Source organism: Desarmillaria tabescens (assembly GCF_030435595.1).
Source record: "Desarmillaria tabescens strain CCBAS 213 chromosome Unknown EV420scaffold_4, whole genome shotgun sequence".
NCBI classification, from domain to species: domain Eukaryota; kingdom Fungi; phylum Basidiomycota; class Agaricomycetes; order Agaricales; family Physalacriaceae; genus Desarmillaria; species Desarmillaria tabescens.
Window position 1 is genome coordinate 915,856 of NW_026848303.1, and position 25,864 is coordinate 941,719.

At 48.4% G+C, this 25,864-nt stretch overlaps 10 protein-coding genes across 10 annotated transcripts; 6 read left to right on the top strand and 4 right to left on the bottom strand.

The window, feature by feature from the left end:
• Positions 1-3,556: 3,556 nt before the first annotated feature.
• On the bottom strand, positions 3,557-4,080 carry EV420DRAFT_1509689 (uncharacterized protein). Its single transcript, XM_060471475.1, has one exon. It carries the CDS (start codon positions 3,986-3,988, stop codon positions 3,794-3,796), a length of 195 nt encoding a protein of 64 aa, XP_060336910.1. The 5' UTR covers positions 3,989-4,080; the 3' UTR covers positions 3,557-3,793.
• Positions 4,081-6,174: 2,094 nt separating this feature from the next.
• On the top strand, positions 6,175-6,738 carry EV420DRAFT_1636694 (uncharacterized protein; the record flags this gene model as incomplete). Its single annotated transcript, XM_060476621.1, has 1 exon — positions 6,175-6,738. One exon carries the CDS (start codon positions 6,175-6,177, stop codon positions 6,736-6,738), a length of 564 nt encoding a protein of 187 aa, XP_060336911.1.
• Positions 6,739-6,966: 228 nt separating this feature from the next.
• Positions 6,967-8,417, top strand: EV420DRAFT_809208 (uncharacterized protein). Its single transcript, XM_060483548.1, has 3 exons — positions 6,967-7,329; positions 7,385-8,070; positions 8,122-8,417. The coding sequence occupies exons 1-3, from the start codon at positions 7,195-7,197 to the stop codon at positions 8,264-8,266; spliced, it is 966 nt and encodes a 321-aa protein (XP_060336912.1). The 5' UTR covers positions 6,967-7,194; the 3' UTR covers positions 8,267-8,417.
• A 252-nt stretch (positions 8,418-8,669) lies between these two features.
• EV420DRAFT_1326493 (uncharacterized protein) lies at positions 8,670-10,919 on the top strand (the record flags this gene model as incomplete). Its single annotated transcript, XM_060468756.1, has 5 exons — positions 8,670-8,858; positions 8,920-9,695; positions 9,758-9,924; positions 10,403-10,518; positions 10,566-10,919. Coding segments are annotated over exons 1-5 (1,548 nt in total), but the record flags the coding sequence as incomplete, so codon positions are not given.
• Positions 10,920-12,111: 1,192 nt separating this feature from the next.
• On the bottom strand, positions 12,112-14,464 carry EV420DRAFT_1617477 (MFS general substrate transporter; the record flags this gene model as incomplete). Its single annotated transcript, XM_060475243.1, has 15 exons — positions 12,112-12,181; positions 12,238-12,431; positions 12,485-12,536; positions 12,594-12,640; positions 12,693-12,736; positions 12,794-12,871; positions 12,925-13,077; positions 13,135-13,278; positions 13,330-13,408; positions 13,462-13,578; positions 13,638-13,697; positions 13,745-13,789; positions 13,841-13,899; positions 13,951-13,992; positions 14,413-14,464. The coding sequence occupies 15 exons, from the start codon at positions 14,462-14,464 to the stop codon at positions 12,112-12,114; spliced, it is 1,236 nt and encodes a 411-aa protein (XP_060336914.1).
• Positions 14,465-15,601: 1,137 nt separating this feature from the next.
• On the top strand, positions 15,602-16,397 carry EV420DRAFT_1509718 (uncharacterized protein). Its single transcript, XM_060471476.1, has 4 exons — positions 15,602-15,763; positions 15,814-16,015; positions 16,068-16,277; positions 16,330-16,397. Exons 1-3 carry the CDS (start codon positions 15,634-15,636, stop codon positions 16,150-16,152), a joined length of 417 nt encoding a protein of 138 aa, XP_060336915.1. The 5' UTR covers positions 15,602-15,633; the 3' UTR covers positions 16,153-16,277; positions 16,330-16,397.
• A 763-nt stretch (positions 16,398-17,160) lies between these two features.
• On the bottom strand, positions 17,161-17,864 carry EV420DRAFT_1509724 (uncharacterized protein; the record flags this gene model as incomplete). Its single annotated transcript, XM_060471477.1, has 1 exon — positions 17,161-17,864. A coding segment is annotated over one exon (704 nt), but the record flags the coding sequence as incomplete, so codon positions are not given.
• Positions 17,865-20,087: 2,223 nt separating this feature from the next.
• On the bottom strand, positions 20,088-22,916 carry EV420DRAFT_1636700 (uncharacterized protein; the record flags this gene model as incomplete). Its single annotated transcript, XM_060476622.1, has 9 exons — positions 20,088-20,149; positions 20,205-20,301; positions 20,359-21,014; positions 21,067-21,284; positions 21,336-22,121; positions 22,169-22,451; positions 22,513-22,542; positions 22,580-22,609; positions 22,667-22,916. 9 exons carry the CDS (start codon positions 22,914-22,916, stop codon positions 20,088-20,090), a joined length of 2,412 nt encoding a protein of 803 aa, XP_060336917.1.
• A 561-nt stretch (positions 22,917-23,477) lies between these two features.
• Positions 23,478-24,385, top strand: EV420DRAFT_1326502 (uncharacterized protein). Its single transcript, XM_060468757.1, has 4 exons — positions 23,478-23,722; positions 23,773-23,842; positions 23,894-24,018; positions 24,070-24,385. Exons 1-4 carry the CDS (start codon positions 23,528-23,530, stop codon positions 24,199-24,201), a joined length of 522 nt encoding a protein of 173 aa, XP_060336918.1. The 5' UTR covers positions 23,478-23,527; the 3' UTR covers positions 24,202-24,385.
• A 213-nt stretch (positions 24,386-24,598) lies between these two features.
• EV420DRAFT_1474894 (uncharacterized protein) lies at positions 24,599-25,822 on the top strand (the record flags this gene model as incomplete). Its single annotated transcript, XM_060469249.1, has 6 exons — positions 24,599-24,741; positions 24,822-24,913; positions 24,967-25,094; positions 25,172-25,239; positions 25,289-25,440; positions 25,497-25,822. 6 exons carry the CDS (start codon positions 24,599-24,601, stop codon positions 25,820-25,822), a joined length of 909 nt encoding a protein of 302 aa, XP_060336919.1.
• Positions 25,823-25,864: the final 42 nt, after the last annotated feature.

Consider the following 25,864-nt stretch of genomic DNA (forward strand, 5'->3'; position numbering starts at 1 on the left):
GCCTCCAGATCGGCACCTGCTCTTCTGACGGCGCCGGTGTATCGTACTGCGGCGGCTCGTATCCTGTTTTCGATCTCGGCATTTGTGGCATCGGGCTCGACGGGTAGGTCCCACCAGCCTCCGGGTCCTTGGAGCGCGTCTTCTTCTGCTCGACGGATGCGTGCATCATGTGCTCTTCCTCGGTCCATGCGGGCCTCGATTTCTGGGGACTCCCGGGCAGCTCGAGGGACTCCGAGGGACTCGACGTACGTGTGATATAGGAGCGGCCACGGACGCTGAGAGAGAGGGACGGGGTCGGCGAAGGCTCTCGACGGGACTGACGGCTCCCAGTTAGAGACTCCGGCGAGACGCTCGGAAACAGTAACTGTTCCAAGGTCTTCGGTGTCGTACTCGCCATACTCGCTCCAAAGCTCCCCATCCGTCGGCTCGTGCGCGGGGACGGCGGGAGTTGCCGTGGGTGTCTCAGACCGGTCAGAGACTGTGTCGGACTCCGGTCGGGGCGAGACTCCGGCCATAGGAGTTTCTTCCCTGGGGTCGGCGTAGACCCAGCTGGTGCGAGGGTGCCAGGCGACTGGCTCTCCTCGATCGGATGGCCAGGAGCCTGAAACAAGGTGTGGGCTAGCTGTACTGGTGGTAGCCGCGGAGGCTCCGAGGCTAAGCTCCCCAGAGTCTTCGTCGAAATCGTCTCGGGGTCTCCGCTCTCGGGATGCGGCAAGTCGGGCTCGGTCTCGTGCGTCGTCCGCTGCGATCCTCCTGTCTCGAGCCCGCTCCCATGTGGTTCCCCACTCCGACTCGACCCACTTGTTCTGGGAGCGTCCACTCCAGTTGTCTCCGGTATAGGTAGCATCTTCCTCCTCGTTCGGGTAGAGGTCTTCGAGTCGGATTCTTTCGAGCTCGGTGAGCTCATCCCCTTCGTACTCGGTATCGACATCCTCTTCTTCGCCCGACTCCAAATTCCTTCCTTCTTCTCCTGACTGGCCTGCGACTGGAGACTGAGCGAAGAGGCCTGGTAGGGGCGAGTCTCCTCAGTCGAGGAATACCCCCCGGGTATCGGTGATGTCGACAGACTCGTCGGACTTGGCGGTGGCGCTTCTGTAGGAGTCGGTGCTCGATCCTGAGGATCCCGAGCTGGACTGCGACGACCCGTAGAGGGACTCTCCAGGTCCCCTGGGTGTGATGGGTCTGCCATTGTGAAGGGTTTGCTGCGACGCTGCGGGAATGAAGATTATGGGTGGCGGATACGCCGGGGTTGCTGGCACGTAATGAAACGGAAGCTGGGCTCGTACTCGTCTTTGTTCGCGGCAACACCGCTGAAGGTAATACAAGCAAATGAACAAGAAAAAGGCGGTAGAAACGGCGGAGATTACGGGAATGGCGTCGGATAAGGGCATCCGTCCGTTGGCTTATCTTCTGAGAGGGCCGGCGGTAAGGATGGACCATACGACGGTCAGAGCAAGGATGGTTAATGCAGCGAGGGTCGCGATGATCAGGTTGAGGTCGGCTTCGTAGTTGGAGCCGGTCATCAATGGGATTTCGTCGTCGAAAGAGGGGTCAGTCAAGGTCAGCAGGATGACTGCTAACAGTGAGGCTGACTTTAAAAATAGGTTTAAGATGTTCATGGTGTCTCAGACCAGGGGTACGTATGCACCGTACAAAGCAACTAGCAATCCTGCCAGAAGCGGTGCGGCGATACAGACTCGGACGAGAGCAAGGGTGAGGAGAACAGTTACTAGAACTGCAAAGATAGGGTCGTTGATGATGTGGGGTAAGATCCACGCGATTACGGCGGCTTGTAACAGCAGGTCGATGGGAGTAACCCAGAGGGCTACTGCGACAAGGAGATGTATCGGATGAATCTTGATGGAACGATGGCACCGACGAAGCGTCAAGTGCCACTAGCGACCGTTTTGGTCAACTAGGGAGTATAATGGTGAGTACTTGTCCATTGGTCCACTCGCGGTACGCTAGCAATCACAAGATTGCCCTCACGAACGCAAGGCGATGACCTCTCTGGTCAAGTAGTCTGGGATCATCTGTAAGAGAGTTGGGCAGCGTTCTTTCTCGGAAGTAGCGCTGAGCAACGTAGAGCGAGCTTCGGCTAAATGTTAGCCACTAACTCTTATCGACTTAGATCAACTCAAGATCGCCACTCGCACTTCGGTGGACGATACAAGAGGGGTCAAAGTAGATGGAAGAGAGCCAGTCGCGAACTTAGATAGTCACGAAACAGGGAGCTTTGAGATAGGTAGATTAAACCTTAGCCGAAGCTGGGGTTTAGGCCAGCTGAGGCTTTACTTAAATACATGTTGAGTAGACTAAAAATAGTACTGTGAGAACGTCCGATCAGAATTGCAGCATAGAGTAAGCGTGAATATGTAAGAAAAGAAAAAGAAAAGAATAAACCGTAACATACCCGCTAGGATTATTTCAACAGATCTATGTTTGACACTTACTGGCAACTATAGGCATGCTTGATCTGTTTGTTGGGGATTTAAGGGCAGCATCTATTTGAAGCCATTCTACTCTATTTGTTGCGCTCGGCACTCTCAGTGTTTCTGCTCGATGCTCCTAGTGTTTCTGCGCTTGTCCTTTTATATCTCGTGTACACTGCTTGGTTGGCAACATGTTTTTGTATAAACGTCCGTGTCATGTTACCCACGTTCTCGCAGAGGAAGACCATCCTCCTTGTGATGTTGAACATAGTGTTTCTGACGTTCCGGTTTACTATAATGCATTGTACTACCCAGAACTGCATGATAATGTGTTTTCTTCCTCGAAAGTGGTGTGTAAGTGGTTGAAGCGATCATTTGCGCTGTATGCAGGCTGGGTACACGCACACGCATTATATATCAATGGCTATTTTGTGATTGAGGACACTGTACTCAATGCTTGTCTTGTTTTAAGTGCAAGCACTGATACTAATTGAGATCTTACATCAAACGGCGACCGCCCTTAAGAACCCAGGGTGCCTCGTGATCTCAAATCCAAGTGTAACACATCTCTGAAGGTCTGGAAATAAATAAGAATGGTGGCGGAGCAAAACGGAAGCAAAGGAAAGAATCGGGGACCGGCGTGGAACCGCCGCTACAGGGATATATGGTTGTTTGGTTGTTTGGTATGGTTTGACATGTTTTGACGTGAAGAGGTGAGCTTGCGAACGTGATAGCGCAGCTGCGTGGGCGAAACGCCGGCTGGTAAATGAGCCTACCAATCATCAGTCTCGGTCTGGGTTCATCCCGTGGGATTTTTTTCTATTCGCGCATGGTCTTTGCCGGGCTATGCCTGTTTTTCCGAAAACTAAGCTTGTCGAGCATTCAGTCGTTCAGTCTGCGCTTCAAATCTTTGAGGCGTTGAAGCGAGATAAGGTAACGGAAGAAAATCGTTATGTCACTCAGTCACTGTCTCGTACGCAAACCCTGTTCTAAGACCTTACTCGTGCCTCATATATTCTTAGAACGTCCAACTGCCCCCATATCCTCCTGCACTTGCCATCATTGTGTTTCTTGATGCAATTCGTCGCCCCAAAATCAGTAGCTCAGCTATCAGATAATAGTACTTAACTAGTTGAAGAGGGCCAGCGCATCCGCGTGGCAGGTCCGAGTCCTATGTATTTTTTTAATTAAAAAACTAGATACAATCGATTCGTTTAGCTGCAAGATACCTGTAACTCGTTAGAATTGAAGTTACATTCAGTCAGACCATGATAGGCTGCAAAGCGGGCTGCTTTGCCATCTTCGCAGTCAGGCAAGGAATATATTATGGCTGGTCCCGTCGCCCTACATTGCTCATCGGATCAAAACACCAAAAAGAATTGGGTAAACCAAAGCTCACAATCATTGTTGTACCCAGAATCGAAAGGCATGATGCTTTCCAGGTATTTCATCTGATCCTTCAACAACGAAATGTCCAGCGCCGCTAAGTTCGCTTGAAGGTGTTCTACTTTCCGGCCTCCGATGATTGGGAAAACATACAGTGCCCTCTGCATCATGTATGCGATCGCAACTACCCACACACTCGTCAGAAATTCAAGTCATGAATGAAGATATTTCCAACTCACCCGTGGTGACATTGATCCCTACAGCAACCTCGGTCGCTACCTTCTCCAATGCCCCAGACACCCTCACGTCCACCTCTGTGTGTTCCCAATTCGGGCCCCTCGCCGTATGTCCCTTCTCTATGGAGAGAGCACCATGCCTAGAGATTTTGCCATGGAAATGATCGAGCGCTCCAAGATGCTCCATTTACTTTGATAGATGATGAACGGCGTCTTGCCCTGGTCCATGGCGTATTGGTTGGCATGAGAAATGACCCATGCGGGGGTATCAGAGATCTCGAGGTCGAGAACCCTCCGAGCTGCGACAAGATTAGATCTGAAGGCTGTCCATGACTTCTGGAATTGACGTCTCGTAGTCCCACTGGTGAACGTATAGGATGTCGATGTACGACCTTCGGAGTTTTTTAAGACTTTTGGCAGAGAATCCAAATTCTTCTTGATAAAAGGCTACGTTCATTGCGAGAGGATTCGCGAATGGGTAGCTGGTGAGGGTGGGTATGCTTGATTTGCAGCGGTTCTGCTACCAAAGGAATGTAGCTCTGGGGCGGTATTTTTACGGAGGAGATGCGGACCATTTCAGAAGAATTTAGCGAACGATGATAGAGATATTCGTCTAGTACGCCTTTGGATTCTGGGGGTGTATGAGTCAAAAATGAACCGAGAAGGCTGTTGAACGATATGGGTACTGACTAACTACCCTGACCATAGCGCCACCTTGTGTGATGCCTGAGTTGTGAAGAAGAGGAATTCGTGACGAGAAGATAATGTCAGGTGATCCTTGGTGAAGAAGGGCATGCTTGCAATATCTTCGTGTTTGTCTTCTGAATTTCCGAGTAGAGCAGTAGTGGTAAGAGAAGAAAGTTATCGGGCTGAGGGTCGCTGTTAGCCAACTGTTAGCTGTAACTTAGCAGGTGAAGGCGTACTGGCCGAAGCGATACTCACCGCCAATCCCATCAACGCCGTCTGATTAATTGCTCTTCAAGCAGCTACTCCAAAGTGCCATTTCGACTGGTAGCTCCCGACATCTGTGCTCGCCAAAGCTGACCTGGTTTTGCTATAGCATCATATAGTTCCTGCGCCTGTTCATAAAAGAAGTTTGGACGTAGAATGACGGAGACAGAGACACTGAGAATGTCCACAGAAAACAGAAACAGGGAGAAGAGGGAATGAAACCAGGGGAAAAGAAAGAGATAGTCAAACCGCAACAGAACACGACGGCGACAACGGGGAACGAAAAACACGCGACAGCGTCAGGTAGACAGACCGTTCGGCAAAGGCCGTCAACGAATAGAATTATTCCCACGGTACTCTGAGATAGCCAGGCCGGCAAATTCCGTGATGAATTGATACCCCAAATAGATTTTCCCACGCATCCTTCAGGACAGCATAATGACCGAGTATCCTATATACATAGGACTCGGAACTGAACGGAAGCCCAACGTTGTTACCTGGTGATCTCTAAAAATCGAACTTGCAATGCACACGAAGAACTTGTGACGGCAGGCTTTGCGGACGGTGCATCATTTCCCTTGTTCAATGTAGCGCTCTGAAGCTAGAGAAGAACCGAGTATGTTATATTTTCTGTTCTCTATCACTCACATTGATGCTCAGCGTCTTCACCTCAGCACTACCGTCTTCGACGGAAAAGAGTCTCCAAAGTGCTGATCCCTGTTTCTGCGGCTTCATTGACACCCCGCCCTCATCCCGTAGAGTATGAGGCGCATAGCCGAAACTCGAATCTACTTCTGGTCTTCGACTCGGATGTAGGTTCCGACGATCACTGCCATTTAACGTGTGTCGTAGCAAAACGGCTGGACAGTATGCGCAGGCCTTACTGAGTCAGCTACCTTATATATGCAATTTGGGTGGATTCACTGAAGAATTTGTTCATCTTCTATCCACCTGCGTATACTCTGGCTCCGATCCCGAACATGTGCGCTATGGAGCGAATCTCTCTCTCCCGTCTTCCTCGTATATGGGTCGATGTTGTAGAAGACTTGCTTCTTATTTAACCTTCATCTGATGCCCGTCGACTGCCAACACACCTTAAATTGTAATTCTATGCGCCCATCCTAGATGACGACGTGATTGTCCTGCTGGATGCACTACAGTCATATCCGATGGAAGCACCGGTCCTCGACGGGTTGCTCGAAGGATATCCCACCGTCATCGACACTGTCGCCCAGCGACTTCCAGACCTATTGGTACTAATCCTCTTCCTCCGTGGCGGCTCGAATCAAAGGATCAGTACACATTGCATTTGGCCTGATCCAATATGGGTTTACGCGCCTCCTTTCGCGCAGTTCACCAAGCTGCGGCATTTTGAATGGAACTATCCATATCACGAGGGGGTTGTAACACCGTGGTCGCTGCTACTGCTCGAAGGTCAGGACATTCAGGATCATAATGAGTCCGTGCTGCCATACCTGGCCCATGAGTCGGATGATGATGAAGATATCGATCACGTTCCATATGCAGCATCAGTGTTTAGGGTGTACTGCCAGGCGCCAGAATTAACAGTGGTCTACACTCGCCCTGATCAACCGTCCAAGCGTTGGTGGATGATATCCGATAGTGGGAAATGTGTCCCAGATACAAGAGAGTGTGATCCGGATTCTTTGGATCTCGAATGGAATCCTTGGCTGCATAGGTCATATTTGGATGTCTCTTGTCGGTGGTGGTAATTCGCAGGATACATCGTGAGAAGCAGCGTCAATTTTAGCAACCTCGGCGTTTTACCTGTACGTATGCTGCATAATTGTCGAATGAATCTGAGTAGTCTGATTAGTACTTGCATTTCTAGTTGTATCTGGAAGATCAAGTGTATTGAATATTTATCATGGGCCACCACATAAAGTCTAGTTGGCTATCCATCGAGCATCGATGCCTAGATATCTAACACCGTCGTGAAAATGTCTTGAAGAGAATAAAAAGGCCTTTGCCTCGCACAGCCACCACTGATCGATTTTGGTGTGAACGTCGATAACAATAACATCCTTCCCTTTCGTGGCACATCGACCACTTTTGCCTTGTTTCTGTCTGAATGAACGTCTTGTTCTCTGGGTTTCCAGGCACTTCCTGCAGCTGTTATTTAATAGGAAATGCCCCTCTCGAGAAGCTGCAACGACTACTACTACTAAATGGTCCCCCACATTGACGAATACGTGATCGTTCAACTCGACCCAGTAACTTCTCTCAAGAGGCTCAATGATCTAGAGGTTACGAGGGCATGTGAAACTCTGGTGGCGAAAAAGTATGTGGCGTGTATAACATGGGTGAGTTACACAGTCTTCATCAATGTCCTAGCATTAGGCTAATACCCAGGGAAAGATGCAACCATTGATCCTTGACACCGAATATATATCTGTGTCTTTGAAATTTGTGTCCAATGGTGTCAGTAGAGCTCATCTGGCGGAGCACCTACTACCAGAAATGACTGTCCCCATTTACCCGAACACGCAACACCCGCTCTCACGACCGCCGTTTAGACCATCGAAAGAGATACCTTGGCCACAGTGTTATCAGACGACGCAACTCGGGGGTCAGGTGAGGTGGCGAAATGTGAGAGAAGCTGGTAGGCCTGTACTACCCGCAAAGTACGAGCTTCCGGCGAAAGATGCTGCGAAGTTGCAGATGCTATCGTCTGAGGATGGTGCATGGAGGTTACGGCTCGTTCAGGAGGATTGTAAAGAAAGGAATATTACATCCCACGATGCTGGCCACGAATTTCAAGACCATGTCTCCGACGATGTTCAAGATCCGCCATCAAGGACTCGGTCATTTATGAGCAGCTTCCTTGACCTCTTTCCTTGCACTTCCGACTCTGTATCACTCCACAGTGATGATAACTGCTCAGAATGCTCAGACGATAACTTGAAGAACGGTATCTATGCATTTAACAAGCCTCCTTCGGATACCATGCCCGTCGCCATTCTGTCAAATGATCTCGCTTCCCTCCCAGCAGAAGAAATCGGTGACCCTTGGGATTTCAACCGTGAGGGGGAAACATTGAAGAGGTATGCCTTTCAAGTCGCGTCCCTATGCATTTCTCATCTATAACCGAACAGAATCGAGGAAGAGCATTACGCACGAACGAGAGCAGCTAGAGAGAAACCACAGGCGCTGGACACGGCTCTTGACAAACCATTTGTTGCGACAAGACCAGACTCCAAGCCAAGTTCGTCTGTCGGCCATCTAAAGATTCTAAACTGATTTTTATGCTGACCTTATTTCTGTAGCTCCCACAAAGTCAAATTTCTCGAAAGGGCACATCCAATGGCTGAAGTCCAGATTTCGGCATCCTTTCTACAACGACATTAACTGACAGTGAAGTCCATAGTCGTCGCTGGCCGGTGTCTTTCTTTTATATTTTTATTATTCTGTCCACCTAATGAAACACGTTTTTCTACTCATGAACTGCTTAGGCTGAAGGAATCAAGTGCGTCTATAAAGCCTACGTAGTCAGGGAAGGGTTAAAAGAAGGCCCGGGGAAATAACGCCACTGGTAGCCTCAGATGAGCGTCGGCAAATGCCGTAGGAGCGTTACTACTACTTCCCAACTTTACTTTGTTTACTTCCTTTGTGCGAGAACAATGGCACGAATTTCGACTGTTTTCTGTATATCAGGACTTGGCTCTCTGCGCCAGACAGATACCCACCTATCGCCATCATGATTCCTCACTTTGGAGAATACATCACCATCAAGCTCGACCCAGTCGCGTCTCTCCAGTCTCTGAACGACGAGGAGGTCACCAAGGCATGCTCAGTATTGGAAGCCAAGACCTATGTTGCTTGTGCTACCTATGTACGTCGACGGGAAATTGAGACGCGTATCCATTCTGACACTATGACCCTATTCCATACAGCTTTTCTCGTTCCCTTTGCCCGGGGTTGATTGGATATCCGTCGGATTGCACCTAGTCTCTCAAGGGCTTCCAGAACCGGGTCCCTACGGCTTTACTATGGCCGACATGTCTGTCCCCATCTTTCCCACAACAGCCCACCCGCTTTCGCGACGGTCAGTCAAACCCGGCACCCCCCTGCCATGGCCAGACTGTTTCCACCCCTCACTGGGTACCGCAAGATGCCGCGTCAAAAACGATTTCACCATCGGTGATCCGTGGCCGGACTCGCCGTATCAGCTGGATAGCCATGATCAGATTGTTCTTGAGAAATATTTTAGAGAGGATTCAGAACGCAGGGAAGTCTATGCACAGGCGCAGGGGCCAGCTGGAGCACCTTTGAAGGAGTCCCCGTCTCGAACAGACGATGCTGGAGTTGACGTGGACGAACAGCGTGAACCATCTATCGCGCCCTCGACTCAAGATGCTGAAAGCCGATATTGTCAATCAGAGAAAGATGCTCCAATATCTCGCCCTAAACGATTTTCCTCGCTGTCATCTCTTCTTGGCGGGCTACTAGCGAAGGCTCTGTCTTTTGTCCCTTGTTTACGTGCAGACTTTGTCGACGACGACGACAACGCTTCGGTCTGGTCTTCCGATCCCATTTTCTCTCTCAATATCTTTGGCAACTCCCCTCCGGATACTATGCCCGTGGTTAACGTCTCGGATGATCTGACATCGGTCGTGCTGCCTATAAACGATCCTTGGGGCTTTATTTATGAAGTGAAGGCCCTGCAAAAGTACGCAAAACAACCAGCGCTGCAATGGTGCCCCATGTACTGATTACGTATCTTGGGAACAGAATTGAGGAAGAATATCACGAACGGGTCAAGGCGAAAGTACAAGCTGATATCGGACGTGCACGACAAAAGGACGAAGACCTCCATGCCCGACTTCAATCGAAAATGCCAAATCGTGGTTCATCTCCCAACGAGGGAGACACGGTTCTCCCAGTCTCTGCTGCGAAAGGTAGGGAAGATTAAAACCGTTCTGTTACTCTTTAATACTGACTTTCTCCTCGCAGACTCAACAACCAGCATTGACGTTTGATACAACGTGGTGCTGCCTGCTGAAATAACTACCAAGATACTACAGTATTCATATATCATAATTCCCATGGTATCGTTGCGCAACACTGTCCTTACTGTACTAGTAAACGATCGTTCAGTATTCTTTGCTCTTTGCTTATTCGACCTTCCAGTAAGTCCGTCACGCGTAGTAGTAGCAAGTGCCAGTTTTGGTCAAGCCAAGTTGGGTTGCCCACCGGCAAATGCCGCCAGTGGCTTCGACTGTTGCCATTATGTTCCTAATCCGCTTGTCATTCCTTTGTTCGAAAACGCTGAAGCGAAAATCAGCGGTGTTTCTTTTCTTAGGCTTTACCTCTGGCGTTCGAACTGCACTGGATCGCCACTTCTCGATATCGTCGACATGCTACCCCACTTTGGAGAATACGTTGTTCTCAAACTCGACCCCGTTGCTTCCTTGGAGTCACTGAACGATCCTGAGGCAACCAAAGCCTGTCAAGCTCTAGAGACCAAGAATTATGTTGCCTGTGTCACCTATGTGCGTCGCTCAACTTGTGTGCACAATTACGCTCTGACTTTTTCCAGCTTCTCTCCTTCTCTTTGCCTGGCGTCGAATATGTATCCGTCAACATGACACTGCTTTCACAAGGCCTATCTAAAGAACACCAAGAGTACCTCGTCACGCCCGATATGTCTGTTCCCGTTCTACCCAACATCTCCAATCAACTTTCAAGGCCGCCACTGATGCCGACGACGCCTCTGCCATGGTCGGACTGCTACCACTCCACTCAAGCTGTGGCTACATGTCGTATTCGGAGTGACCTCACCATTGGGAAGCCATGGCCCAATCCTAAGTACCAACTTAAAGGCAGAGAACTGTTTCTCTTGAGCCAGGGCTATTGTAGAGAGGATGGGGATCGCAGGGCAGCTATGAAGGAAGAGCAGAAGGCCCCAGCCATGCCTGATGCTACTGGTTCCGACCACTCTGGGGATCAGCCAGGCGAAGATAATACCTCTGCAGTGACTCTACCTCGCTCTGAAGATGACACAGATAGCCAAGAAAGCCATTCAGCCTACGAAGTCGACCATGTCGACGAGATGCAGATGACTACCTCGAGAAAATCTTCCGCTGTAACAAATTTCTTACGCCGTCTCCTCGCAAAGACGCTTCCGTGTGTTTCCTGTGTACGATTCGACTGCGAAGACGACAAGGACTTTTCCGACGACCCACTGTGGGCTCTGAACATTTTTGGCAGAGCACCTCCAAATATCATGCCTGTGATGGTAGTGTCGGACGATCTAGAGTCTGTGACTGAAATCAACGACCCATGGGACTTCTATCATGAAGTCGACGCGCTGAAAAAGTATGGCATTCTTTCACTCTCAAATATATGCATTCTTAACCACTTCGGCATTTGTAGAATCGAAACAGACTATTACGAACGCATCAAGGCCAAAGTTCAAGCCGACATTGAACGGACGCGGCAAAGGGACGAGGAACTACACGCCCGACTCCAGTCAAAGATGCCCAAATTCAGGCTCAAGACGGAAGTGAAGGCACAAAGTGAAGATCCTGTCGAACGTGCACCTGAACAGCTTTGTACACGCGAGGAGAAAGTCGAAACGTCTGATATTCTTGCATCTCTAGGTACGGGTCTGGCGCGTCCTTTCCCCTTGCCGATGCCGATCGTTTCATAGGTGGAAATACAAGTTCTGAAGCGTAATCCCTTTGTATCTTGTCGTTGCATGGGGAAGCTATAGGGTCTTCGTTAACGACTATGTGATAGATATATGATAGTGTCCTGTTCTAATCCTAAGATATATGCTATGAGATCAAATAATTGTGATGTCAGTTTTTTGCTCTAGAAATTTACGCTCTTGTAGCATATCGGAGAATATGTTTCAGAATCAGATGTAGTAATAGTAGTAGTAGTAGGACACCGATTGCAGATGTATCCACCATAGGGACTCGTAGTAAAATCAGACCGAAGCTGAAGAGGGGACAGAATATATATAACAGAGCAGTAAACGACGTTCTGGTTACAGCGGACGGCAACCGTCACTGTACACTGTGTGTCAATGTAATAACTAAAATGCATATGAGTTTCCTACATTCTTGCTGCCATAGCGCTCAGTCTATGCGTCTTGTCCTCGGTACAAGTGCCCAGACGCCCACCAGCGTGCACATCATCGAAACGACTCTAAACACAAATTTCAGATCAAAGGGTTCTCACACCCGAGACTACTTGGAGCTTACAATGGCTGTAATGACCGAATTCCATAACGAGATGCTAATAAACCCGTGAAGAAAGGCAGGGCCGCCGATCCCGACATACCGACCCCGGTGATCCACCCGACACTTTCAGTCAGCAGCCACGCGGGTAAGATCCGTGCCGCGTGACAGACGAGTATCGGGAACATGGGCCCTAGTAGTAAACCGACAAAGGAGATCTAGAGGCACGTTTAAATGAGCGATATCATGGGTAGGGATGCAACGGTCTTACTGCAACTCCGTTCTCGATGATGGAAGGAACAAACCACACGGTCAATTCCAGTCTGGATGTAAAATTAATTAAACTGAGTAAAGCACGTATAGGTCGTGACTTGGCTTACGCTATGGCGAGTAGAGTATACACAAAGACGACGCGATGCTCTCCAACCTGGTCAAGAAACTTAAACATGCCTTGGCTCCTGGAGATTCCAGATACGAACCTTCTTGCTGAACCATATAAGGCACAATCGGCCCAGAGTCAGTCCTAAAAGAAGAATATATTTAGTCAAATACCAACCAAAACGGTACGAACGTTGCTCACCACCAAAGAAACCAGATGAGACGTATCCCGCGTTCTTGCCACCTTCTCTTTCATTGATAACAAACGTAACAATCCAGCCTGATAAAACCATGTGAGCACTAGCGGAGCATCGCATGCGCGAATCCACCAACCACCCAGAGTAACCTCAGTGCCGATATAGATGAGGGCAAAAATGGCAAGGAAATGTACGGCTTTGATGTTAAGGATCGATCTGTACAAGTTTGTGCCCCGTGATCCTGCAGCATCAGACTCACCAGGCTCCTGGCCCGCCTCCGCGAGGAGAACTGGAGATATAACTCCGAGTCAGTTCTGGATTCAAATCTCGGACGATGGCAGCTCACCCTCTTGCGTCTTGAAGCGGAATACCAATGCGAGGACAACCGAATTCGAGACCGCGATGCCGGTGGAGATGAGGAAGTGATACGACCAGTGACGTTCATATGAAAACTGGGTTGCAACTAATGGAGAAACGAACGCGCCCATGCCTGAGAGGTCTGTAAATGTATGGCCGTCACTATCAATTATAGGATTTTCACCGTATGCAGCATGAAGCATATTGAGTTTCGTCGTTTTATGTTCTTTAAGACTACCAACGAAGCCGTTACCTTGAGCATTCTAATCAAACGAGGGTAAGCGTACAAAAAGAGACATTTTTCGTAGATAGTTACTTGTAATGATATGCCGAAACCAGCCAAAATGTACGCCAGGACCATAACCGGGAAGGGTGGTTGTGGGCTCTCCAGCGCGTATGACACGACTTGAAACAGTGAACCAATGAACATGACCTGCCCATGGTATGTTTTCAAGCTCGACGAACGAGAATGGGGAATGGGAAAGATCGTACCTTCCCTAAGCCATATCTTTCATTAAGATATACGTTCGCTCCAGCACCAACGATAAAGCCCTGTTTTAGATTGAGGTCATATTGCCGACTTAGTAGGGCACGCTCACAATGCAGTTGAAAACGAAGAGTAAAGAAACGATGGCGAAGTTGATCTATACTCCTCAATTAAAGCATCGTCCAGTGATACTGAGGAGCAGACAAACATGGTAAGACTCTTGAATGACAGGGATCAGTGGACCCGTCGTTCCATCGTTCCATCCCTCTGAAAAGGCTCAGCTTGCAGATTAAAGAACCATCCATTGTAGCATCATACCCAAGAAAAAACACCAACAGACGGCGGCGAACTGAAGGTTTGCTTGTATTTTGTAGCTCTTTGACCTTTCAGATTCGATGGTCTGCGCTCGATGGCAAATAGTCGGGGTCACCGCTCCCGGGCTCGTCGTAGTCGCGGTACGTGACTTGAGGTGTGCATCTTCGAGGGCTGGCAGGGACTGCTCAGGGACGAGATCCTTGAGAGTGATGGTATCCACAATGGAGCCGCTACGGAGGACCGAAGGTCTCCTGGCGCGCTCAGTAAAGTATTCTGGAAGGGTACGCAGTTCGTAGGTTCCTCCATTGTCCGTGCTAGTAGGGATCCTGTGAGCCTGGCGACCAGGTGGAGCGGTAATTGTATAATCGACCGACTCGCTAAGATCAACAGCTTCCTCATCCGCCGTTACTAGCAAAAAAAATGCTCAGTCTTCGTTGGGTAAGTAATGAAGAATCAATAACTCACGATAGCTGGGTTGCTCGACCATAGACTTGGCGGCTACAGAGAAGGATGACATGAGGTGGGGAAGAAAAATGACCAGCAGCTGAGACGGCAAAATCTTTCTGCAAGCTTATAAAGCCGCTATCAGACCAGCTGGCCATGAAAAATCAGCTGGTCTTTATCCCTGTACGTGGATTGTTTGCAGTTTCCCTGTCGTCTGGTCTGGTCAATAAAAGTGGGTTCGATGATGCCTCGATGTAGACTATCAAGCGACGATGATTGGTGGCTTTTTTGGTACAGTGGGAAAGGGATAAGCTGATTGGTCGGCCCGGGCCTGCCAAGGTCATGGGTGAACATCGGAAAAACTACTGATCTCCTTCATGTATTTTTCAGACCAAGTTGGGTTAAGAAAAAGGCGTTGTATGAGCGATACGTAAACGGAAACGAAGTAAGGGTGCGCTGCTCAGCTCACTCGCCCTGTTCTCGGAACCGGGGCCCATCATGAAAACCGACCTGATACATAAGTAATAAGGATAGAGCACCACATCAGAATGGAATGACCTACAGACTGATCCATATCGCGAGGCAAGAATACTTGTGGCCAGCCGCCAGAGGACAGTTGCTCGCACTGAAAAACAACGGAGAAAAAAAAATGGGTGCCACAGTCCAACCGACAAGACTTTTGCAAAGAGACATCGTTAGGGTTAACGCTCACGTGCACTGGTCACCGTTTACGCGACGAGGGACATTACACAATAGAAACGACATGCGTAGAGGAATATTGACATGATTGTCCCAGCCCTAAGTGTCAACAGAGAACGGAGTTCTGTTAAGCAAACGATTTTCTATTCCGTTGGTCCAGATCTTCAGGGCCAGGTATGTCAAAGCAAAGATCGAGCTTAGATAAATGGATCTTCGGATTCCCGTAACTTTGTTGGTAACTTGAGGTATTAGGATTCATGTCCGGTGTTCAACATTAGACATCATTCGACTGCAGTGGTTCTTGTCCATCTTTCGATATAAGCACTACGGGAGGGACGTCAGAGAAACTTTCATTCAGACAATATGTACTTTGAGAAGCAAACCTATATTCAGTACCGTACTGGAAGCTGGAATATCTGTAAGGAGTGATTCAAGTACTCGAGCTAGCAAAACGGGTTTAAGCGTGAAAAGTCCAAAGCATAGGTGATGGTTACACACAGAGAAGATATCTGTGTGGCTGTGCTTTTCCTTTCCTTCTTCCCTATGTCGCAGACTGGCATCGATTTTGCGACTGCTGTCAAGCAAGAGGCTGCCTATCTTCGTCTCGTGCATCCAACATCAAATGATACTCCCTCATGCTTCAGGTTAATGGAGCTCGCAATGGGCTGCCATGGTATGGTCCTTCTTCGACGCCTGTTGACCAGCCAAGCTGAACCGTAGCAGGTATTCGTTCCCAGGTGAAATCTTGGTACCGGCACGGCGAATCCGCACGATGCGCGCACAAGCACGATGACTTCAAGTTCTGCCTGAGCATGAAATGGATGGAGAGCGACCAGCGGTACGATGCATGGATTAATAGACGGGCAGAATGGTGGGCGAAGAGAAGGTTGGATAAGAGCAGTGAGGATGTATGGGCCATGCGAACGTTCGTTTATTCCTCTACCTCTAAATCGCAAATTTACCGTGGCGTTATCCAGGGAGCCTCGAACGTCGTTCCCCCGGCCGGTGACGGATGAAGAGATACGACAAGTATTAGAAAATACGGAAGAAACACTGATGTAATTAGCTAGACTTCTACATTTATTCGCTCGACTTCCTCGCTCAAGCTTGGCTTCTGCTTCTATGATTCTGTCTTTATGACACATTTTTACGCTTCCCCGGCTATACATGAAGCAGGACTCGTCAAGGTCTGTGTGAAAGAACGTATCGACGCCTTTTCTACATACGCTCTGAGAATAGGATATTAGCGGTTGAGGATGGTCATGAATCAAATGATCACGTTGTTGGTCAAACCTGTCAATACCGACCCCAAAACAGCGGGATGGGTGTTCTAGAAAAATTCATAATAGCTTCAAATTATCCATATGGTTACGAAATGGTATACAACTGACGACGACTCATCACGAACGCTGAAGCGCTGAATTGAAGCAAGTGCTGCTGCTTAAGATTGCGTATGATTTAGTACAAACCCTAGCATCGTCCGTCCCACAATTCAAGGTCGCTCAGTGCATGAAAGACTTCCGTATATGTTCGTTGTCAGTGATGATGGGACCGTACGCTGTGAGCTACGTAGCTTTCGGTGAAACTCGTCAATACATATTACAATGAATTATGATATACAGAGCGATCAGTCGAGTCAGCTACGGCAACACGAATAGCCCAATGTGACCCTTTCCTATGCCTTTCGCCTTTCGTATGCCTTTCGAGTCTGTGATACCGTCATAGACAACACGTTGGTGCTGAACGTTCTCCTTAGGGCGCTTTTTAGAATGATTGGCATCGCTTTTCCGGATCAAAACATTTTGCGAAATTTCTTGGGTCGGTAGTTGCCCCGTTGCGGCTTGATCATGGACTAGCAGCTCGGTAGCAACCATGCAAATTAGCCATAACCCACTCATGAACCAGCCTAGCAGAACTAAAATTTCGCAGAAGGTTTTGATCGTGAAAGTTGTGCCAACCGTTTTACCAAGCGCATTCATGCTTGTCAACTGTTGCTCGATTTCGCACTATAGAAATTGGCGCGCGGGTCAATACTGTCTCAAAAGAAGAAACAATACACGAACATCACCCTCCGGGGCACCATGGACCACAAGCACCGACCGTTCTAGGGTCATTCGATTCTCGATGAAAGCCAGGCAGTGATGATCATCCTTGAAAATGAATGGAACACCTTTCGGGTCCTTCAACCAGTTCTCGATATCAGCCGGTTCTCGGGCTCTAAAGCCAAGTCGACGTGAAGCTCCCGACTTCCACGTAACAGGGACAGGGACATTGTTCTCTCTCGTAAATGAGATCAACCGATAAGGCTGCTTGGTCCACGGAGGAGCATCATCGGGAAAGTGAAAGATATCCTCCAATACACACCCGTCCTCTTTTCCCAGATTGTTCATGAGTGTCCATATCATGAATCTTTCGAAAATGTCCTTCTGAGTCAATGCATCCACAGTCATGGCCTCTTTCATACGATCCTTGAAGATATCGGCGCCAGGAGACCCAAGGAGCGCCATCAATGATGCTGCGCCATATGCCTCTGTCAAAGACATATCGTCGCCCACTTGGCACGTAAAGTAACTCGGTGGTAGAAGGTCGAGAGAAGGGAGAGGGATGACTCCTAGTTCAATGAGTTTGGCGGATTCGTGCCGCTCAAGCCTCAGAGTCTTAGAGTCGTTAAGCATCCACCGATAGAGGAGCCTGAAGACGGTCCTCATGAATGTAGGATCTATATGACCGTCAGCGAAAGTCAGAAATGAAACACGGTTGTGTGTGTATACCATTAAGACTACTACTGTCCAAGACGCCGCACCCAAAGGATTGATCAAGGATGAACTTGGGTATCTCCTCCTCCTGCGCTTCCAAATCCATAGCATCCAGAGGCCGATACCCGGTCGATAATTCGAATGCACTAGATAAAATCCTGTGGTATGGTACTTGTTTGATTCCGCCCTGGGTTGCAGCCAGGTACATCTCTAGCAGCCTCGCAATAAGTCGTGGTCTGGACACCAGTAAGTTGACAAAGTTCGATAGTAGCACATCAGTGACTCACCGAGGAAACAACCACACTTTGATTCTTTCAAGGAGCCTAGGAGGCACCACTCTCAGATGACGGAGAATATACTCTTCCAAATTATCACTCTGGAGACGCCGGGTATTCGACGCATAGCTCAACCTCCCCGACCCTATGCACAGCAGCATATTAACGGAAAGTTGCGATGCCGCACACACAATCGCCCTCGACTGCAACGAGAACTTCATTATCTCTAGCATCCGGGGAAGGATTGGGTATCTTTGGGAGAGCCAAGGATCATGAGTGGCAATGTGCGCTTCATCAAAGGTGACGTGTATAAGCGGTGAGTCGTTGGTGCCGTGCAGGATTTCCCTGATGGAGTGACAAAATTTTTCCAAGTATTGCACTGTGGCACTGCCAAGTATTTCGTCATTAAATGACTGCGCTATTTTTGCGATGTGGACGAAGATATCCTCTGAGTTCGCGAGGTTTGGTGGACAGGCCTGGAGCAGCAAGAGGCGGCGGCGGGCATCAAAAGGGGACAGGTTGTGTGATAAAACCAGATCCAGGAAGGTGGCAAGAACGTACATCCTCGTGTAGATGAGGATATGGAACACTCTGTGCTGCCTGACCTTCATGCGTACTTTTCGAGGTCATGTTAACGGTTTCCACTACCCACTGGACATCACCTGACCCCGTTGCCCAAGTCGCTTTCTCCTTAGAACACGTAAAATGGACCAAAAAATACTTTTCAACTGCTTCAAATAGCAGTCTGGTCTTGCCATATCCGGCTAAATCGATGACCGTCCTGAATATCATCAGAATGAGGGGAAAGGGGAGGATGAAAGAAAGATTACGTGGCAAAGGAATCCTGCACTTCTTCCTCGTTGGAATGAAATACCTCTTCCCAGCTGGTGAGGCTTTCGTTGGGGTCACCGAGGCCGGCAAGGACGAGGTGGACCCTGTCCGCGTCCGGATGATGGACATTGGCGTGGGGTCCTTTCCCGTCGTGCCGTGACGAAAAGTGGTAATCGAGACGACCCGTTGCATAGTCCTGCAGAGCATCGGAGAAAGCATCTATAACTTGCTTGGACATCCTCTCGAGTTCTCCTGGAAAACGAAATGAGTGATAGGTCAACATCGGCGATATTGGTGGGAGATACTTTTCGGTATTTCCAAAATGATATCCTGTATGTCTGTAGAGGCAGACAGTGAGCGAGAGAAAAAAGACCAGAGCTTAAGACGTACCGGACTTCAATCTTCGGCCGGTAGACCGTACTGCAAGAGAAAATATGAGCGCATATATGAGGACCAGAAATGAAAACGAAACTCAACAAGTTTTTATCAGTTCGCCAAAATTCCTCTCCATCCTTCCTTTCTCTACGAGGGTATACAGTTCTTCCGGTAAATCCTCATGATAATCGCTTGGCTTGAACAAGAGTTCCTCGATTCTTATGAGCAGCCGTATATCGTATGAGCTTGTGCGTGTCCCAGATTCCTTCGCCGACGGTAAACGGTCTAGAATTATGCTGTTTAGGCGCTCTATCTCTCCTTCATCAAAAGACACGCCCTCCTGGGCAGCTATTTCCATGTCACTTGAGGGGAAATGGATTGACCTGCTTTGTACGTCTTCCATATCGACGTTGTCCTCTTCGTTCGTTCTGTTCGCCGCCAATGCTGGGAGGCCTTTGGAGAAAGCATACGTTGCTAAGTATATGTGTGTCTGGAATGAAGCGGCGCACCTTCTGCGTCTTGCATTTCGATCTCTGCCATACTGACTTTCCGACGCGACAGTGGTGGAGAAACTCGGAAAGCTTGTCTGTGAACTGATAATATCATTCGGACGACGTAGGAGGAAGATGTGCATTTACGTTCAAACCATGATTCAGAATCCCACCATCTGCCATTGTCTTAGAATGTGTCTAGCACTATCCGCAGTTGCCAATACAGTTCCGAGTACTATCTGAGTGAGCATCGGTCGGAACGAAAATGGCTACGAGTCATTGTCGCTGAGTATCCACTCTCCTCCAACCGCTCTTGATTGGGGGAACAAGACTAGATGTTAATAATAGTCAACCGAGTTACGACAACACGAATAAGCCAATTTGACCCTCGCCTATGCCTTGCAAGTCATTGATACCGCTGTAGACGACGCGCTGGTGTTGCACGCCATTCTTCATATCTGCTATCTGTTTCTCCAACTCGCACTGTAGGAATCGGCATCCGAGTCAGTTTCGTCTCAAAGGAAGAAACAATCCACGCACATTACATTCCAGGCCACCGTGGGCTATCAGCACCAACTGTTCCAGAGTCCTTCGATTCTCGACGAAAGCAAGGCAGTGATGATCATCCTTGAAGATGAACGGAACCCCTTTTGGGTCCTTCAACCAGTTCTTGATATCACCAGGTCCTCGGGCTCTAAAGCCAAGTCGAGGTGAAGCTCCTGACTTCCACGTAACAGGGACAGGGGCATTGTTCTCTCTCGTAAATGAGATCAACCGATAAGGCTGCTTGGTCCACGGAGGAGCATCATCGGGAAAGTGAAAGATATACTCCAGTACACATCCATCCCCTTTTCCCAGATTGTTCATGAGTGTCCATATCATGGATCTTTCGAATATGTCCTTCTGAGTCAATGCGTCCATAGTCATGGCTTCTTTTATACGATCCTTGAAGATGTCAACGGCAGGAGATCCAAGAAGGGCCATTAATGATGCTGCGCCGTAAGCCTCTGTCAAAGACACGTTGTCGCCCACTTTGCACGTAAAGTAACTCGGCGATTGAAGGTCGAAGCAAGGGAGAGGGGTGACTCCTAGTTCAATGAGTTTGGGCGATTCGTACCGCTTGAGAGTCAGAGTCTTAGAGTCGTTAAGCATCCACCGATAGAGGAGCCTGAAGACGGTCCTCATGAATGTAGGATCTATATGACCGTCAGCAAAAATCAGTAATGAAACACGGTTGTGTGCGTATACCATTAAGGATGCTACGGTCCAAGACGCCACACCCAAAGGACTGACCAACGATGAACTTGGGTATCTCCTCCTGTGCTTCCAGATCCATAGCATCCAGAGGCCGATATCCAGTCGATACTTCGAATGCACTGGGTAAAATCCTGTGATATGGTATTTGTTTGATTCCGCTCCGAGTTGCAGCCAAGTACATTTCTAACAACCTCGCAATAAGTCGTGGTCTGGACACCAATAAGCTGACAAAATTCGATAGTAGCACATCAATGACTCACCGAGGAAATAGCCACATCTTGATTCTCTCAAGAAGTCTAGGAGGTACCACTTTCAGATGACGGAGAATATATTCTTCCAAATTATCACTCTGGAGACGCCGGGTATTCGATGCATAGCTCAAGCCCACTAATTCCGGGCCCAGTGAACCGATATTCAGCATATTAAGGTAAATCTTTGATGCTGCACACACGACCGTCCTCGGGCGCAAAGCGAAATCCATCATCTCGAGCATCCAGGGAAAGATTGAGCATCTTTCGGAGAGCCAAGGATCACGAGTGGCGATGTGCACTTCATCGAAAGTAATATGTATCCGCGGTGAGTCGTTGGTGCCGTGCACGATTTTCCTGATGGAGTCACGAAACTTATCCAAGAATTTCCCAGCGGTACAGCGGAGTGTGTCGTCATCAAACGACTGAGCTACTTTTGCGATGTGGACGAAGATATCCTCTGAGTTCGTGAGGTATGGTGGACAGGCTTGGAGAAGTAAGAGGCGGCGGCGTGCATCGAGAGGGGTCGGATTTTGTGATAAAACTAGGTCCAGGAAGTAGGCGAGAACGTACATCCTCGTGTAGACGAGAACGTAGAACGCTCTCTGTGCTACCTTCCAACCCTCATCCGTGCTTTCTGAAGTCGTGTTAACGGTTTCCACCACCCACTGGACATCACCTGATCCCGTTGTCCAAGTCGCTTCCTCCGTAGAGCAAGTGAAATATATCAGAAAATACTTCGCAACTGCTTCAAAGAGCAATCTGGTCTTTCCGTATCCAGGTAAATCGATGACGGTCCTAAGTATCATAAGGACAAGGGTAGAGAGAAGAGGAAAGAGCAGTACGTTGCAAAAGATTCCCGCATATCTTCCTCGTCACAGCGATGAAATACGTCATCCCAGCTGGTGAGAGTTTCGTTAGGGTCACCGAGGCCGGCAAGGAGGAGGTGAACCCTATCCGCGTCCGGATGATGGACATTGGCGTGGGGTCCTTTTCCGTAGTGCTGCGAGGAGAAATTATAATCAAGGCCTCCTTTAGCATAGTCCTGCAGGACATCAGAGAAAGTGTCCATGACTTTCTTGGACACGCTCTCGAGCTTTTCCACGTCAATTCTATTCTTAGTAGTTCCTTGAAAAACAATGAGTTATAGGTCAATAATAGTGAGATTAGTGGGAGGTACGTTCTAAACCATTATTAACTTCTGTGGTGACCGTAGACGCTGAGCCAATGGAAAAATATCAGAACTTAGGACGTACCCGGCTTCAGATTTCTACCGAAAAACCATGCTGCAAGAAACGATATGAGCGCATATACGGTGACCAGAAATGAAAGCGAAACTCAACGGTGGTTCAGTAGCTCCTTATAATTCCCAACTATCCTTCCCTGTTCTGTAAGCTCAAACAGTTTTTCTGGTTCGTTCGCAAGGGAAACCCTTGACTCGAAGAGAAGATTCTCTATCAGTGTGAGCAGAGTTTTAGTGGACACCATTGTGTCTATGCCAGTTTCCTTGGCTGTCGGTAGATTGTCGAGAATCATCCTATTTAGGAATTCGACCTGGTCTTCTTCGAGAGGTGCGCCCTCTTGTGCGGCCATTGTCAAACGGTTAACATACGGCATTAGGAAGAATGTAACGACGTACCAAGTACATATTCTCGATCCATTCTGTTCACTGTCAGTCAGTGCTTCGAGTGCCTAGAATCCAGAGGATCCTGCAATATTAATGTATACAGGCAACTTTGAGATCTGGTCAAGTTGAAAAATAGAGTAGATATACGTGCGAGGTATCTGCAATTGTCTTAGAATCTGTCTAGCACTACCCGCAGTTGCTAATACAGTTCCGAGCAGTATCTGAGATCGATCAGTGCTAGCATGTTACCACGACCGCCTGACGATGAAGAATCCGAGTCTTCGGTCTCGACGATCCAGGTCTAACTGCGAATGATGAGCATCAAATAACCGTTGCAATTTCCAGTCGGTATCAGCTGGTCAAAATGGCGACGTGTGGACTTAGAATGTTAATATGATAAGAAAACTTTGAAGTCCAAAATCGTGTAGGCACTGTACCAGGTAACAGAAGATATTCGAAATTTGATAAAATCGGGACAACCCGGCTTAAAGGTCCAAGCAGTCGAACGCGACAGGTCACACTTGTGACACTTCGCGTTCTTCTTCTCCGCCTCTTGTCATCTCGGGTCCTATCAAAAATGTCGACATTGCCGACGGAAAAGAATTCCGAGATCGACTCCTCCTCACCTCCAGCGCACAAAAAGGTCAAAATAACTTCTTCAAACGGCCATGAAGTGGTGTATAGGCAGACCTCGACGCGTCGCGTCGTCAACCTTAAACGACGAGCCAAACTATCGATGCTTCCTACTCTGCCTCTGGACATTTTATTTGAGGTATGTTATTCGTCTTTCTTTGTTAGGACATGTTCATATAGGATGTTCAGATATTCGGTCATCTTAATCCATTGGATTTGCTATATCTGACCCGGACGACGAAGGAGTTCCGGCGCGTCCGTGCGTGATTTTTCATATTTTCCACGACTTCCTCTGAATGAGCGTTTGCAGTTACCCACAGATCATCAACGACTGTCTGGAAGTCTTCGTTGGCCAATGTTCCCGGATTGCCACCATGTCCAGAGGATATGTCCCACCCTGCTTGGTCTAGCCTAGTCTTTGACCACTTTTGCCATGTACGTCTTCCTCAAAATCTATCCGCACGCTTCAGTGAACAGATAACGCAGGAATGTTTTGCGTCGAATATTCGCAACACTGCTGGGGTGTGCCGGTCTTTTGACCCGAAAACCAGCATGCAAAAACCGGTACTGTTTTGGACGTGTCTTTGGCCCAGAAGATTTGGTGCCGAAAGACCATGACAAATATAACACACTTTGTACTTAATTTTTTGTATCTGTATTATAACCAAAAAAGAGCAAATGGAAAACATGTGGTCTTTGGACAGATCTTCGATCCAGTGGTCTTTGGAAACCAAAGACCTCCGATCTGATTACTGGTCTTTGGTTTGGTCTTTGGAACCGGTCTTTTGGGCAAAAAGACCAGAGGAACAAAGGAAAGAACAAAGGAAGTGATCCAAAGACCAATACAAAAACCGATCAAAAGACCGAACCAAAAACCAGTAATCAGATCGGAGGTTTTTGGTTTCCAAAGACCACTGGATCGAAGATCTGTCCAAAGACCGCATGTTTTCCATTTGCTCTTTTTTGGTTATAATACAGATACAAAAAATTAAGTACAAAGTGTGTTATATTTGTCATGGTCTTTCGGCACCAAATCTTCTGGGCCAAAGACACGTCCAAAACAGTACCGGTTTTTGCATGCTGGTTTTCGGGTCAAAAGACCGGCACACCCCAGCAGTGCAACATCGACTGGTGCATACGTGTCCGGTTATGCTCAAAGTGCGCTAAAACCTGGTAACGTCACTGTTCTTGTTCCGTTTATGGTATCCTCATTGTTCCATTGTTTCCTTGTCCCTTAGTCTATTGTCCGAATCTGGATTTGATGAGAGTAACAAGAGCGACAAGATCATCCTTCGTTCTGTCCCATTCCATAGCTGGCCTGGCCGTCGTCGTAGGTGGTATTATTTCTGCGCAAAGACCTTGGTGCTGATAAACAATTGCTAGCTAAAGAAAAATTCTGCTTCGTCAAAGAAAAGGACGGTTTCGTTCAGGCCTTCAACGCCTGTCAAGGGAAAGACACAAGGAAGGAATTTTTGGCGAAGAGAAAAGCGGGCGTAAAGGCTCGTAAAGACGTAAGCATGCCCCCTCCTGAATTCCCTCCCGCTACTGACAAAAAGACACAACCAAGCATGCGAAAAAATGTGCACAGTGGGCTGATTCCGTGAGCGAAAATCGTAGCAAAGAGCTCGAGGACATTCGAAAACAGAGGAGCAAAGCGTGAGTGGGTCAAGATTTATGTTCGAGTAGTTTATTGACATCCTGTCAGCATCGAGAGTAGACTGACGTCTCTGGGGCATGGCAAAGAGATTGAATATCTCAAGGATCTCGAAAAAACCGGTTCATTGTCTGAACGAAGAGGACTGATTCTCTTCTCCGACCAGTGGGAGGTGAAGCAGTCCAAACCTCTCACTGACAAAAGTAAGTCTGCACATCCTTTTCCCCAAGAGTCACCACCAATACTTAACTTCTCCCAGACTGGAACTCCATCGAAGGCACTATGCTAGAATACATGCAGGACGTCAAGACGCACCGCCTCAAGAAAGAACGGAACGAACTCCTCAGCGCACGCCGGTCCCTCATTGCAGATGAATGGCGTTCATGTCGCTCTCCGTCAAACGAGTTCCAACCAAGCCTACTGGACATATGGCTATGGAAGGAGATGAAATACTTCATTGACCTCCCACCAAGCATCACCGTAACCACAGAAATGGTCAGGGATGCTATGACGTTGCGCCTTCCTGCCTTCATTACTTCGTGGCGTGACGAGCGGTTGCTAGAGATGTCATGTACGATGGGTTGAGAAGTCCGCGGGGGAAATATGAGTCATCTGCATCAGGCGACG

Coding starts and splice junctions, on each gene's coding strand:
- EV420DRAFT_1509689 (XM_060471475.1), bottom strand. CDS start 3,988: ATGATGCAGAGGGCACTGTATGTTTTCCCAATCATCGGAGGCCGGAAA.
- EV420DRAFT_809208 (XM_060483548.1), top strand. CDS start 7,195: ATGGTCCCCCACATTGACGAATACGTGATCGTTCAACTCGACCCAGTA. Junction 7,330..7,384: donor ATGTGGCGTGTATAACATGG/GTGAGTTACACA, acceptor ACCCAGGGAAAG/ATGCAACCATTGATCCTTGA. Junction 8,071..8,121: donor GAGGGGGAAACATTGAAGAG/GTATGCCTTTCA, acceptor ATAACCGAACAG/AATCGAGGAAGAGCATTACG.
- EV420DRAFT_1509718 (XM_060471476.1), top strand. CDS start 15,634: ATGTCGCAGACTGGCATCGATTTTGCGACTGCTGTCAAGCAAGAGGCT. Junction 15,764..15,813: donor GCTCGCAATGGGCTGCCATG/GTATGGTCCTTC, acceptor GAACCGTAGCAG/GTATTCGTTCCCAGGTGAAA. Junction 16,016..16,067: donor GATGTATGGGCCATGCGAAC/GTTCGTTTATTC, acceptor GGCGTTATCCAG/GGAGCCTCGAACGTCGTTCC.
- EV420DRAFT_1326502 (XM_060468757.1), top strand. CDS start 23,528: ATGTCGACATTGCCGACGGAAAAGAATTCCGAGATCGACTCCTCCTCA. Junction 23,723..23,772: donor CTCTGGACATTTTATTTGAG/GTATGTTATTCG, acceptor TAGGATGTTCAG/ATATTCGGTCATCTTAATCC. Junction 24,019..24,069: donor TCTTTGACCACTTTTGCCAT/GTACGTCTTCCT, acceptor CAGATAACGCAG/GAATGTTTTGCGTCGAATAT.